Source organism: Linepithema humile, chromosome 6 (genome assembly GCF_040581485.1).
Source record: "Linepithema humile isolate Giens D197 chromosome 6, Lhum_UNIL_v1.0, whole genome shotgun sequence".
Taxonomy (NCBI): Eukaryota; Metazoa; Arthropoda; class Insecta; order Hymenoptera; family Formicidae; genus Linepithema; species Linepithema humile.
In genome coordinates, this window is record NC_090133.1 from 2,349,827 (window position 1) to 2,365,394 (window position 15,568).

At 41.2% G+C, this 15,568-nt stretch overlaps 1 protein-coding gene across 3 annotated transcripts in view; it reads left to right on the top strand.

Moving 5' to 3' along the window:
* Positions 1–283: 283 nt before the first annotated feature.
* Positions 284–15,568, top strand: part of 5-HT2B (5-hydroxytryptamine receptor 2B) — a 38,518-nt gene continuing 23,233 nt past the window's right edge. Inside the window, exons 1-2 of one of the 3 annotated variants that reach the window (XM_067358391.1) lie at positions 284–1,107; positions 2,873–3,282. In XM_067358391.1, the coding sequence (XP_067214492.1) occupies positions 2,934–3,282 (349 nt within the window). In that variant the 5' untranslated portion in view covers positions 284–1,107; positions 2,873–2,933. Of the gene's footprint in view, positions 1,108–2,872; positions 3,283–12,642; positions 13,010–15,568 lie in introns of those variants that run through there. The other 2 variants (XM_067358390.1, XM_067358392.1) reach the window with 2 other exon arrangements.

Below are 15,568 nucleotides of genomic sequence, written 5' to 3' on the forward strand. Positions count from 1 at the left end.
TTACACGCTTAACGATGTATACTTTCGCAAATGCAATTTAACTTTTGATTTAGCTAGGACTTTTTCCACTAAATCTCTTACGGTGTATTTTGAGTGTGAACGTAATTATAAACTGGTTGTCCAATTATCTTGTCATCGATCACATCAGATTCTAGCGAACTTCCATCTTAATTAATAATTTTCTCAATTAATGTTGTTGTAACAATTTCACAACAAATGCAAGATATTTTTTCTCAGTAAAATTAGGTGATTTCAGTTAATTATGTACAAACAAAAATATTGACTTTTTTATAGCAGACAGTTTTTTAAAACATTTTCTTTTTCATCTAATTTGCTTACTTTTCTTCCCTAACAATCTTCTCTCGTGCAAACACCGTGCAACTTCATCTCTTGACAAACCTCCTTTTTACATCGCACAAATATCTTGATAAAACTTGCCATCATGTTCGCTGCTAGATTGCTAGAATTCACCGCCATATCGTTTCGCGGAAAGCGATGTCCGGGAAACACGGCTCTAACGACACGTCATATCTCTGTAACATGAGAACACTCTATAATAATTTCTTGATACTCTCGAAACATTAAATTGCGAGAGAAATTAACGAGAGCGAAGGGTTTCCAAGTGCCGTAAGCGAGGATATGCAAAAATGAAGAGCTCGAAAGGGCGAGAAATGTCACGGCGGCGCTTCCGATCATTTATTGACAAGACATTGCATTTCACGAGTGCAAGGGTGCACGTAATACGTAGGGGTGACAACGAAGGACGAACAGGTGTCCCGTTGTGGGCAGGCCGTGAAGCGACGCTTGCGCGTCGCGGCGCCGAGGGTGAGGAGCATCGGCGAGGACTCGCCGCTTGGGGTGGTGGCGGCGAAATAAAAGCCAGTGGGCCAGTAGTCCGCGGCAAGGCAACTCGTGGATCGTGTGCTGCTCACCCCTTCGCGCACCAAGTCGGTCCCGCGAATCATCATTCACGTTCGTCAATCGTCAATCCCGGATCCCTTCTGTTTGTCGGTGGCGCGCGCGCCGGTGCATCCGTATTTTTTTTTTTTTGAAATCGCGACTACCGAGAACACCCTTTTCGCCATGGAGGAAAGTTCGCCGAACAATGTGCGTTCCGATCCCACGGAGGTTTTCCGAAACATTCGACGAATTTTGGCCCCCTCGAGTTCCCATTAACTTCCCACTCGCGCGATTGGAATTCCTCAAACCGGGAGAGATCCGGATTTCAAAGTCCCAAGTTTCTCGCTCGCCATTCATCAATTTTACCGATATTTTATTTCTGTCCCCTTAAATCTTAAAAAGAGAGTTTTAATTCCTTAGGAATTTTCACCGAGTTGGTTTCCTTAAGCTGAAACTCGAAAAGATCGTGGAAGTCGTAGGACCTAAGAATCCTCGATCTATACGAATTTTCGCTAATTTGTTTTAATTTATTTTTTATCGATCCAATGTATTTCGTTGTCCAAAACTCTTGTGTTTTAGAATAATTTTGCAACTTCTCTTATTCTCCGAGTGTGTAACCTTCAATTTCTCTTTGTTCTCTTGTTTTTAACAAGACGTTCATTAAAAATGACGCTCAAAGGACGCTCATTAAAAATGTAACGCATGTTTAACGAAAACTTTGCAAATTTGCTATTTGTCGCGAATATTTCATCCTTACGCTATTAACTTTCCTTTTCTCTCGGCACTTAGATTTGGTATTATGTATTTCTGAAAGCGCAAATTAATTTTGAGATACGTAAAATATGGTCAATGTCAAGATTTTGCAGAATTTATTCGAATCCGGGACAGATTATTGATTGCAAAAGTTGAAAATGCGCTCGCGGTGTTTATCGCGATAATATTTCGCGATTGCTCGCGCGAACAATCCACTCGCCAATGTAACCTGTTGAGCACGTAATCCTCGCTTTCCACGAATATATCACTCGGTGGTACCTCCGATCAGTTGCATCGATGAAATTGAATCGCTATCGATACCCGCAATTCGTGGAAGACGCGGCGCAAGTGGTTTCTTCCGCCTTCCGGAACGGTCTTTTCCCAGGAAATATCGTGACACTTTTATTACACCGCGTCGCAGAAACACAATCGACGTAACTTTCGGGGCAAATATTTAGGAATCAAAGCGCGCAACATATATAAAAGTGTGACGATTGAAAACTTAAAATTCTCAAAATTGTAGATTTCTTTGAATCTTTATTGTCAGATTATTAGCTCCTTAAATCTTTCTTTTGCGAATTTCACAAATTTAACATTCTCTCATTTTTAAAGTTCTCGAATTTTTTGCCAGCTCTTTTGATTTCACTGAATATTTGCGAATCTTCCGCTCCCTTTTCTTCTAGGATGTGCAAATCCTTCAATTTTTACGCTCGGAATCTTGGATCTTCCCACTTTCATTATGAAATCAGTTTTAAAGGAAATTCTAATTTTAAACAATATAGGAAATTCTGATTTCCCTGGAAATTTTCATTTGTCAGATACTTGACTTGGGGAATTTGCAACGTTGAATTTTTGTTTTCCAAAATTCCCGGCATTCCGAATTTTGTCTTCAATATCCCGCCCTCTCTCAGTTTTCATTCTTCGAATTTCCGACCTTTGAAATATTCCCTCTCGATTCATCATTCTGATCGATCGGGAAACCTCTTCTTTTAGCTGCCGACTGCACGATATGTTTTAATTAGATTACTCAATTAGATCGCGTATTATTCTTTACATGATATATTCTCCACATAAATCCTGGATTTCTTTCATGTCGCTGAGAAATCCTCAAAATCCACCAATATATTCCGCACTATTAATCTTGAAATAAACCGCTGTCATTCCGATAATCCTTCGAGGCATCAGTACCCTTCGACGATTCTGAATAGTGCGCTTTCAGGTGAAGAGCCCTCGCGTGCCGTGAAAGGCGCGTTTTCGCAAAGTGAAGTTTCGACTGAGCGATGACGAGGTCGACGACCGTGCAGGTCGTTCTCGCGGATACCTTCGAAGACTCTCTGGTCCTGTTGGATGCCACGTTCGCGAACAGTAGCGAGATCGACCTAGAGACGACGACGAGCGCGAGTCCCGCCAGAAGCCAGGACGATGAAGGCGAGCTCAACAATTGGTGGGCGATGCTGGCGCTCGTCCTCGTGCTAGGAACGGCCGCCGGAAATATCCTGGTGTGCCTGGCGATCGCCTGGGAGCGGCGGCTGCAAAACGTCACTAATTATTTCCTGATGAGCCTGGCCATCACGGACCTTATGGTCGCCATCTTGGTGATGCCGTTGGGCATCCTTACGCTAGTTCGAGGTGAGCTTTGCGTAAAGCGTGCGGACGAGTCCTCGCGGATTAAGGCGGCGAAAGGATATCGGGCGGATTGATTCGGGCACGTTTCGCAACAAAGACACGGATTTTGAGATATTATTGCACACACACACACACGCGCGCGCGCGCGCGCGCGTGCACACGCACACGAGCGCTCGGCGTAACGTTTAATTCCATTTGATATTTGATAATATTTAATTTGGATGTTTAATGTGTGGCGTTTAATCACATTTAATCTTGGCGTTTAATATTGATAATATTGTTAGCAGTGTTGTGTCTACACTGGAAATTGGCGAGTGAGAGAGTGAATCGGCAGATGCGAGCAATTTGCGAGCGTTCCGAATAAAGTGTCGGGTGTCTATTTCGAGCAATTTAATGGAGACGATTTAAATCACACAAGGGCGCATAAAGGCGTTATTTATCACCCGGTATTACTGTATCTATTGCTGTATATTTCTCTAATGGAAAATGAGAGGGCGAGAAATTCTCCGACTTCCCCGTGTGAAACGCTAGACGAGAACAAAAATAGCGGAAAGTAGGACGGCGGAAGAATACTGTCTGCTATTACGAATAATTTGCAGAGACACATGGAATTCGCGTAAGGACGCTATTCCTTTGCCGATATTACCGTGTCTGTATTTAGGCCGTAATATTCACAGCCGTGAACAATATGCGCGATCTTTGATCGGGAGCGTAATTAATTACAGATTCATAGATTGTTATGCAACTATTCGGATTAATATTTCACGCAAATATCGGCTTTACGAGCCCTCGTTGAAAGGTCTATTATTGCTACGCCTATTGTTACTATTTAAAAATTTATAGAGAGTCTAGAAATAGAATTCGATTGTTTCACATAAGAAGTTATAGTTTGCTAAACTTCAGTTATATTCAAATAATCATCGATTTTTCCAGTAATTAATTAATTTATTAAATAATTTCGAGCAGCTTAATTAATGAGAGAGCCATCTTGTTGAGCGCTTTGACAAATTTACGTAGAATTAAAAAAAATGTCAAGTTACAGATTGCTTGTAAATAATTATTGACTGTAAATTCTGATTTTATTGGAGAAGCCGGAACGAAATAGCCGAACGTTTCGAGAGAAATGTTGCCTGTCCGCGCGGTCTGAAGGGGGAAATCGCGTAGGGACGTCTTTTTACTGTTATCTATCACTGACATCGCTGTGTCGATATTTGTAGAAGTCGGAGAACAAAAGGACAAAATCTTCCAACCAGATGGTACATCAATCGAAAAAAAGTATCAATAACAGAAACCTCTCTGGAGGGCGTTACGCTATTTATAGATCAGTCGTTATTCCGAGTACAATTTCGGGGAGAGATGGAATTCGCGTAACGGCGCTATTTATTGCCGACATTGCCCATATTTACAAAAGCCGGTGCGGAAGAGTTAAAATATTTACCGTTTGAAAGCGTTTCCAATAAAATGTCACCCGCCTGTTTCGAACAACTTTGAGAGCAGATGGTGGATTAGAATAAAAATGTCATAAGGGCGCGGTAAATTGTCCCATTTGTCGCCCACATCGACGCATCTGCGTTAAAAGAACATCAGAAGCGTTGACGATTAAAGCGCAGGGCTCTTTGATATGCAATCAGTGCGGCAGACAAATAAGAGCGACAAATGGCGATTGATAACGCACAACAATGATGATGTTTCGTCTTCACCGATCGAAATCAATCTGAAGCTGCGACGACTAATTACAACGTTCCGCCCCGCATTCCAGCTATCAATGTAAATGAAATATTGATCGTCGTTTCCCGGGGATTCTAAATTACAGATGTAAAAAGGAACTTTTCCGAATGAAATATTAAGAGTAAAAGAAAAAATAAAAAAAGTTGCTCGAAAATTTTCCAACATCCTGAATAAAATATCGCCTCTTATGCGAAGGAAGCAACAGGAACGGGATCTCGGGAGAGGATCTATTCATAATCTTTACTTCAGCCTGATTTCGAGAAGGCGGATTTCAAGCGAGAACGCTGGTTATCGCCGTATCTGAAACAAAAGAGTTGGAAATTTGCCAGTGTCCCGAATGAAATGTTGGCTGTCGGACGGGAAGAATCAGCGAGAAGAAAAAGCTTACCGCTGCGATACGTTATTCGCAGAACTATTCGGCGGTTTTGCTATTTCGAGCAATTTGGAGAGGGGCGGAAAGGGGGCGAAAACGGGCAAAATCATCGTAAAGGGCACATAAATCGCGCTATTTATCGCCGACATTATCCGGAATCGCATCGGTCTTCTCGCGTGATAGGTAACGCTCTTTACGAGGCGCTCTGGAGAAGCTCAAGGCTTCTTGTTGACCGGAAACGAGCACGCTTATGCATAATGGACCACCGTGTGGCAGGCAACTAGTGATACTCGCGTTGCCACGTCGAATACAATTGGCACCAATATCTATCTGTTTTAGAAAAAAATACAGTCTCTCGACGTATCTTTTTTTTTTTTTTATCATATAACAGATGGGATGCTTTTCCATCACGCATGTACACACGTATACGCAAGTTCTGTTAATTTGCTTTCGTAAAATGATATTGGGTATTATATATGAAAGAGAGCAACCGAATGATAATGCATTCATTAAATTTGATTTAATAAATTAATTTGTATTTTAAAAGTATATTGACATATTTTGAAAGCTAAATAATAATCTTTATAATAATTAATAACCATCTCTCTTGTAAACGTAATTTGTAACTCGTCGTAAATAATAATTAGTATTTATATTGAATTTATACGTTTCTCCATTGATTCGCGATATTGAAAACGGTGTTTAATTTCTTTATCATCGTCGGGACGACAGCGATGACGTGAAAAACCACCGGGTAAAGGCTAAATTTAACAAAAGATAAAACCAGTGTATAAGAATGTAGCAATAAAATTTCATTAAAACTCGATCGAGAACTCCCGTTATCCTGTTAAAGCATCATTAATCGCAAATCGCGGTTTCGCCGGAAGAAGTCTGCGTGATTGTGTTAAACGACGTCTTAATATAGCCGAAGTAGGGTCAAATATAAACGTCGGCCACAGGCACGGGGGGGCCGAGGAGGTGGGGATAAACAGGAAAACGAGGGATCGATGCGCAGAAATAACTTACATGTGCCCACGGGACTTACCGCTTTAATTTCTACCCTGGGAGAAGAGGACCCTCGGATCCTGCGGCGCGGTCAATCACGGACGTTGTTTCTGCCATTACTATTGCAGGAATATCTGTGTTTTCGCGCGTTGCGTTGTTGTGCGTGCGAAAAGCTTATTTGAAATAATTTTTTTTTTTTTTTTTTTTCTATTAAAAAGTAAATTCAACAAAATTGTTTGCTATTTTGTTATTTCACGAATATTTCGCATATTTCGCGAAAGTGAAAAGTTGGCGAGAAATTACTGAAAATTTGCGGCGCGAGAAATGCGAAGGATGCAAACTCGGTATCGATAAATTCTGTAATATATTATTTACATTAACGAAAGTTATGATGGGATAACTTTGATCGCGAAAATTTGAGGAGTGAAAAAAATTCGCGAAGCTGAGAATTCATTAGCAAGGAAATAGGTTTTGGGGTGGCGATACTTAATGAGCGAAGCGATGGACGAAGTCGGATCGAATGGAATATTCATCGGGTATAATTATTCGTTCGCTGGAAAACTTTGGAAAAGATCGACCGATTAAGCATGGATAACACGATAATCTTAAGAGAAGGTGTAGCCTTTCTTCCATAAAAAGAGAAAGAGGAAGGGAGAGAGAGAGAGAGAAAGAAAGAGAGAGAAGAAGGGAGAGAGAGAGCAAAAGGGGAAAAGATCCTGGAATCTGTCGACGCCATAAAAATGAGATACTCTAAAATTTATAGAGTATTTCAATTCCGATTTAAGATCCAAGGATTTCAACCATCTGAATAGCAGATGGAATGCGAGGATGTATGCGCGCGAGAATCAGATTGAATTCGGAAAATGCGATAAAAATCCTTTTTACACAATCAAACAAATATTGAGTGAAAAAAATTCCGCAAATACGCCGAATAAAAACGACTCGATCGCCAGCGATTGATAAACAAATGCATTAATTAATTAAAGCCCGAAGCGAGAGAGAGAGAGAGAGAGAGAGAGAGTCGGAAGTATTAGATTTCTGTTTCCGGCGGCAAAACTTGACGGCCTGTTTGCGCTCTGGCCTAAAGCGGCCTTGGAGATGGGACACACGAGGGAATACGGTTAATTGTGAATGTCCTAGCGACGGGACACGTCCGCGCTCGGTCAGGTTCAGCCGACGGGCTGAACCAACGGACGGAACAGGGCCTAAACGTGTCCTTAACTTCATTGTGCGCGGAAAAGCCTTTAGAAGGGGGGGGGAGGCTTGCAAAAGTTTGTCGGATCGCGTATAGGTGAAATTGTAGGATGAATTGCGGGCGTCAACGTAGACTGGGCGCGAACATTAACACTTTGACTGCCGTGTAACCCATATATGGGCGACGTGTGAGCAAGGGCTTCGTCATTCGTTTGTAGGTTCGACAGTTTCACCCGGTTAGGAGTGATTTTACTACATATCGAAGGAGAAAAGCGATAAAATATTAATAGAATAATTAAGAGGAGAATTATTTATTTTTCTGCCTTCTTGATCTATATATTTATTTGTCTGAATCGCGAGGAAATCAATTCTTTTGATTTATAGATTTGTTTACTCAATGAATAATAATTTTATCAAATATTTTATTGTTCGAATTACCGCTCGTTTGCTATTATTTTTTCTTCAGACACCTGGCTGTTACTATTCTTTATGGCTCGTAGAATTCTAATCTTTCTTTGCATTTTGATATTTTATGAAAAATCGGCGGAATAAAAGTGGAAAGCAGAAAATAGAGATGGCAGTTCTTTTAAATGAATATATGATATTTGTTTGTTTTAAATATGATATTTATAAAAAAATATATAGCTAAAAATGTAACGAACTTTTGCAAGCGCCTAGGGATGTAATAAATTTATACAGAACGGGGCGGCGCGTCCTCTCGTGACTATTAATATCGATAATAACGGAAGATGCTTTCCCTTTCGTAGAAAAAGAGAGTGCGCGCTTTAATTAACTACTTATGCCGGCAAGCTAATCGGGAATAAACACACTATCGATTTTCGCAACTGTCGATTTTTTGCCAATGAACTTGCGCCAAAGGCCGATATTACGCGATAATTCGCGTAATTGACTATACGTAATACCTATAATTAACGTAATGACATGTATCGATCATTCGTAATTAATTAAAAGCCCTCTCTATTGAAACTGTATTTATTTTAATGAAAGTATAATTATAATGCTGCTGCATGGCTGCTGCAATATTCTCGCTCTCACCAATTCTTGTTAATTGTTCTCAATTATTATTATGCCATAAGAACTCCTATTATTTACGGAATATATTGTTGTAGTATTTATTTTTACAATATTCTTGAAAATCATACAATTTATTCAGGTAATAACTCGGAGAGAAGAAATTCGTTCAACGAATGTCTGACCATCGAGTCTCTTTACCACTTGATCATGTCCAGTTCTCACTACTTTCAATGTCCGGCTATAGCGGCTCTTAACCACTCGACCATTGTACGATTCTTTGCTCGAATGAATAAATAGCCGTATAAAAAACGATGTTGTATATCACAGCGACAGGTGTACGTGTCTGATTCGTATAAACGGGATGGTTTTAACGAAAGTTAATCAACAGCGAGATATCGTTAATCGACACACGTCGATAATGGGCTGTTTAATTAGAGAGTGGTTCTTGTGGACGACCCATAGCGGCAATCCTACATTCCATCATGTCGACATATACGCATATACGGCTATCATGCGACAATAGTCTACCGAGTGTTCGCAAATGGTGCATTAAGATAATCATCATTGTTTCACTTCACCGCGATTACGCCTGCAATCGAAGATTGTATCGAAATATATACTTATATACTTTTTGCCGAGTGAAAAGTTTTAAAAGTAGAAAATTCAGAATGAAAAATGTTAAAATATATTTAATATTTAAAATATTACAATTTTCACGTTGGATAGCTTCGCACACTATTGAGGTAATTTTTTCAGATGCAATTCAAAATGTAATTTCTGCTCGCGTTATGCTAAAAGAGAGGATACGTGTCTCAACAAAGAATATTTACAAAAAGCAAATAAATTATACCCATTAAATATTAAACGGAAGTAATCTGTCAGAGGCTAAAGAGCCATTACGAATAAAAATCGCAAATTTTCTCTATTTTCACAAATATGACGAAACCAATCGGATTATTTAGAAAAAGCGTACTCAACAACGAGCGGGTAGGATCTTTTTAATAAACCACGTGTCAATATCATATGTGTATAAAATCCCTTCGACTGGAAAATCCAATACATAAAAAAATCGCGCCATACTAAAAATCATAACTCCGCATGTGTCGCGAATCAAATGTATAAAAGCGGGGCGATAAAACAGATATTAAGCTCAAATGAACTTTTTAAGGCGATATGCGGTTTTCCGAAGAAGAGATAGCACGCAGCCTGAAAATTTTAATCTTGAGGATAAATATAAATTTTCGAACGGATTACAAATTGAATGCGGCCTTATAACTTTAAGTTTAATCATTGCCTTCTAATTCTATTGAATTTTTATTTCGAAATTTTTGAATATTTAATTTCCGGAAACCTTTAGAAACCTCCTTGCAATCTTAACCTTTTTACAGCTTATAGTCACTGCATTTAATGAATTGAAAGAAATAATATTGAAAGTGCAATTTTTCCTTCGGTAACGTAATTTTCCCGAGATTTTGCACTTTTCTCGGATCGCGCGATTGTATTGAAAACGGTACAATGCGATGATCAATTTCTCGAATAAATGCGAGGCGAAATGTTTGTGCGGCCTCTTGAGAAAAGATTGCTGTTAAAAAGAGTGGGGCAGGGGGGAGGGTTAGAGGGGGAGAGAGAGAGAGTGAGTGAGTGAGTGAGTGAGTGAGAGAGACTGCGACGCAGGACCTATCAATTTATGTTTTGTCGCGACAGCTTTTGTCGGCGCGAGGCGTGAACGTGATAGGTCAGATCATTGCAAATCACCCGGTGTATGTACTAGCTGCCACTCGAGATATCTTGGCTTATCCACTTGTACTTTGCGCGCTATGGCAGATCGATAGTGCCAATTTGCTTTCCCCGTTTTCCCCTGCCCACTGTTTTGCATAGTACGAGCGAAAATTCGCACGGATTTAACTCTTTGAGGCACGATAGTGCGATAAATTAGAGTAGTTTCGATTTTAATCGAGCACTCGGATGTTCGAGTGTTTGGGACGGGATTTGGATAGGATTCGATTTGGCGGTCTTCTCGCGTCTATTATGGAATTGCATCCCGGTGCGGTCTGATATTTTTTGAGGAAACAAATTATAAAAACGAATTAGTTGGCGGAAAATATTTTATCGCTTTTCCTTTACAAACAGTATCTCTGTGAGCCGCTTTTTTCCTTCGCCGATTTGTCCATTTTTTTATAGCACTCGCAATATCAATATTCAGTCGTAAAAAGACGGTCAGTTAATCATATGTTAAACGCCATTCACAATAATCATTTACATTAAAGCACTTTATTAGCTTCTGAATGCCTGTAACACGGCGTGTCAAATCGATTAACAGAATTTACATTTTTTCCCGCGCTTCGGCAAAACATTAATTTCCGAATGAAAAATTCACAAAATTCCGCAAACCGTTGCTGCATTGCACAGTTCATCGAAAAATTCATCGGATACTGAAATGTCCACAATGTTCTCTTCGAAATCCTGGATTCCGCAGCCGATAGCGGAAACTTGTTTCGCTACGGATCCTTGATAAACTACCAATCGCTCATTATCCGGTGTAATTATACGCCTACTTAGAATCTCTCGTATTTTGATTCACGATGGCAATCCATTTAGAATCGAGCCAATGCGAATCGCGAGACTGAAAACGTCAATACCGCAAATTAATTCAATGTATTTATCGAAAAACTATTGCAATCCTGACGAAGTCAATTTCCTATAAATAGGAAGATAACTGTTGCAGTTACATCAATTGCTGCAAATAGCAGCGTACGACAAAACTGAAATCTCTCTTTGCCCAGCAAAATAGAAAATGGAAAATAAGCGAGCTCTGTCGCGAATTATAAATCATCGTTACGTCGATTGCCGCGAATAGCGACGTAAAACAACTCTAAAATAGTTATTTTTTTTTTATTCTTTCAAATTACACAATACCAATAATACCGATTAATTTGGGAGAGCGGAATTGGAAACTGCGACTTAAAATATCCCGTCGTCTATCAATTTTCCAAGAAGAAGAATGCAATATTCAAGAACCGCTTTAGATTCGCAATTCACGAGAGAATCCGAAATGGAAGTCTATTTATAATTCTATGTAACCGATCGTGTCGCATTAATATGCACTTCGCACGTGTGTCTAATTTTCTGATATTTTTCAATCGCAGAAAATTATAAATAGATTACCATCTCGAATTCCGTTGGAAACTTTATAGATCGCTTAAAACGGGCGGAATCATGAAATCTTCACGTTTCGCGAGCGCATTCATTATTGAATTTTCTAAAAATGTCATCCTTTTCGCCGAACTGTCACTTTATCTCATCAACGAATCAACAGTGTTCAGCAAGCGCATTGCATTTCTATCTCGCGCGCCGGCTCTCTTTCCCGACGACGAAAGTGTCTAAATGGAACTTCCACGTTCGTCGTTAACTGCTTTCAGACTTTATGGAGGGAGATCCATACGAGAGGGCGGTCCGGGCGAATGATAGATAGTTTCAGCGACGCGCCGCACTTTATACAAAGTGGAAGCATCTCGGGCACTTGGGCGGACGATTTCTTTCGCACCGGGCTCCAGCACTTCGGCTTCCGGAAGCTAACGAGATTCAGAAATTATCGCGCTCTCGTGCGGGGAGGCAGAGAAATTGCGTTGCGCAGTATGTAATCGCGGCACTCGATTCCGCGTCTATAGCATCGAAAACAAGATTATACACGCCTGCTTCAACCCTGCTATTTATCGAGGAGCGAGAGGGAGAGCGAGAGCGTGAGCTCGGGAGTGTATAGGAGAAAGAGAGAGAGAGAGAGAGAGAGAGAGAGAAAGGGAAAGAGAGATTTGCGTGAATAATGCCGCGGCGACGGCACCACCCCCGCCGACAAATGACATGCAACCCCCATTTACTCTCTCTCTCTCTCCCCCCTCTCTCTCTCTCTCTCTCTCTCTCTCTCTCTGCTACTTCTGGCCGACTTACAGCCCCGCGTCAGTGCGAGCTATACGTCATCCAGGCTCGGCACAAGTGCGCAGCCGATCGTTAATCCCTGCCCGTTCGTTTCTCGTTCGTTACTTGTTACTGTCGCCAATAATGCACAGCGCGTGTCGCCGCCCCGCCGCCGTGCGCTTTCGCGGGATTACGTCGCATTACGTTCGCGGCGCCGTTGTCCGCGGTCGTAACGACCAGGATGAGTGCCGGCGGCCGGTACGCGATAAACGCGGCCGGTTTTCCGTTCGATGACTGCTCCCCAAGCTGGCGCATGCCGCGGGATCGAGCCCGTTTCGGATGATCTGTTACGTACAGAACGCTGAACATTCCCCCGAAAGCTTTATGCCGGGGCACTTCTGTCGGGCAAACGTGTTTTTTTACAATCGAGTTTGACATCGTTAATTCGCGCATCTTTTTAATTGCACAAGGACGCACGTGTCGGTATGTAATGATTCGATCGCTTTGATCGCATTGGAAATGAATATTGTTTTTTCTTTTTGCGAATGTTGCACGCTAGAAGGATGAAGCAGTTTGAATTCTTCGACTTTCCGAGACACGCGAGTTTTGTATTTCGACAACACTTGGTTTTATTCTTTATTATGAGCGCAATAAGCATAGAATCTAATTGTATACTAATATTGCAATGGAATAGCGAAATTTTGCTTAACGATCGAGTCTGATGACTGCACTTTTCAAGAAAGTATTATACATAAAACTCCGTCTTTTTGATGTTGATTTTCTGCCTCTCTTGGCAAGTGTATTATCAAGATCAAGAGATTGCTATGAGCGTGATTAATATTTCAAAACGCGGATCATGGTTATTAAATTCCACAGTTTACAATGCAAAAAGTGCAATGAATAGCTTATGATATTATCGGGCAAACAATTAAATTGAGTTAAATTAAAATTTAATCGAGATGGATTTTTTGGAAATCCGTATATAAATAAAAAGCCGAAAGATCGAAACGTGAATCACGGAGGATCAACTTTCGCTACGAATTAGGAAATTGAGAAGGTATAAACTGTGTCGCATTGCGAAGAAGAAGTTCATTATAGAATAAGCTCATTCCTTGCACGCGCGCTGTTCCAACGATGTATTCTTTATATCGTGACCGCACATACATCTCGCTGAGAGAGAAGAAAAAAGAGCGAGCACATCAATCCCCTTAAATTTTGATGTCAAAGATACACGCGAGAATTCAGAATTTTCAAATTCTTAAAATTCTAAAATTTTCTAATCTGTAAGAATGGATGCGTTTGCTAAATTCGCATCCTAGAATTCTGGAGAAATTTGCACGATTACGGCATCAATATTCCCGAAGCTAAATTCACAGGCTTGAAAAACGTCGAATCATTAGAGCTGGAGAGCGCAAAAATTTCGAGAAAGAAAGTACAGCCTTTTCGGAGATTCTGAAAAGCCAAGGAGTGGAATTTTTTCCCCCTGAATCCTTCTGCGTGATCCCCGGCTTATCCTTCCTGCTTTTTTTTACTCGAAGGGTCATTCCGAAGGTGACGTTTCATAAAAGCGATGATCGATCCACGGGTCTCTGCGAGACAGTGAATTTCACCGCCCGCACCGTTTGTCCTGCGAAAAGAGAGACCGACGTTTATCCTGAGAGACGAAACACGTTTCGAATCACTCGAAAGTTTGATCGCTCCGGGCACTCGAACGCTCCAAAACTCGAAAGCTGTGAAAGTCCCGACGCGCGATCAATGCGAGGCACAAATTTACGAAGCCGTCGCCATTTTCTCCGGTCGAACGTTTCTATTTTCATTCAATTACAATATCCGACACGCCTTTTACGAAAATCGCAGCGATAGTCAATTCTTACTGTCTTTCGCGTATTGATTCTCAAAACGACTTCAAAAACTGCAGGCTCTCTTTTTTTTCAGTCTTCTCTTTCGACAAACGTCAGAGAATTCAAATTTTATTTGCGCATATTTATTTCCTGGCTGCAACAACTGGATAAAAAAAAGTCTTCTTCCCAAGCGCTCCGTTACAAATAAAAATTGTGAGCAATTCATAAACAAATTTGCAGCAGAAAACGTCCGGGGATATTAATAACATTCGTGTTTGCAGAAGAAAAAAAAAAAAGCGAAGATTTCTAGAGCTTTAATTTTCTCTTAATAATAAAGACGCAAAAAAGAAGGAGTTAATTGCGAACGAAGAACGGCGGAGTGGAGAGAAAGAAGAATGGAGTATCTCTCACGTGACCGTGCCACCTGACACGATATTCTCGCGCCCGACGGAACAAAGTAGTCGGTGATTTATGACACCGCCAGCCACGGACCTTCGGACCGGGAACAACGGTGTCTCGGACCGATCCGAACAAGCATCCAGCGGGTCAGCAGTCGCGTGGCGAGCGTGGCCGTCTATAGAAATTCGACGGGAATGAAAGCGCGCGCAAAATTCACTCGCGCACATACAAGAGAGAGGGAGAGAGAGGGAGAGAGAGAGAGAGAGAGAGAGAGAGAGAGAAAGAGAGAGAGAGAGAGAGAGAGCGGGGGAGGGGAATCCAGATAGAAGCACAGACGCGCATGGGTACATGAAAAAGAGACTCATAAAAGTGCACCAGGTAGAGTCAGCAATCGATAGCGATGTGACTGTATTTTTCCATCTACATAGAGCGTGCCTCGATCGAGCAACCCCCGAATCGCGCGATCCTGCGGATCCCCGAATTCTCGACTCCCCGCAATCCCTTAAATGAATTCCGTCTTGCGCTTGCAAATCGTTCTCTATCTTCTAATGTGTGCATTCGAATGAGATTACACGCTGCTTTACTGGTTGCGTACTGTTTTAAATTAAAAATTCTTGCACTTTCGTGACACTAGAATCAACCGCGTTTCACGGAGGATTCTTGCGCTTTCACTACTTTTAAATACATGAGACATAAAAGTACCTGGGCCATCGCGTACGATAAAATGTACATTGTGTTGAGAGAGAGAGATATATAACTAAGCCCCGGCTGGTGCTTCTCCCTTTGGTGAAATTTCTTTGGA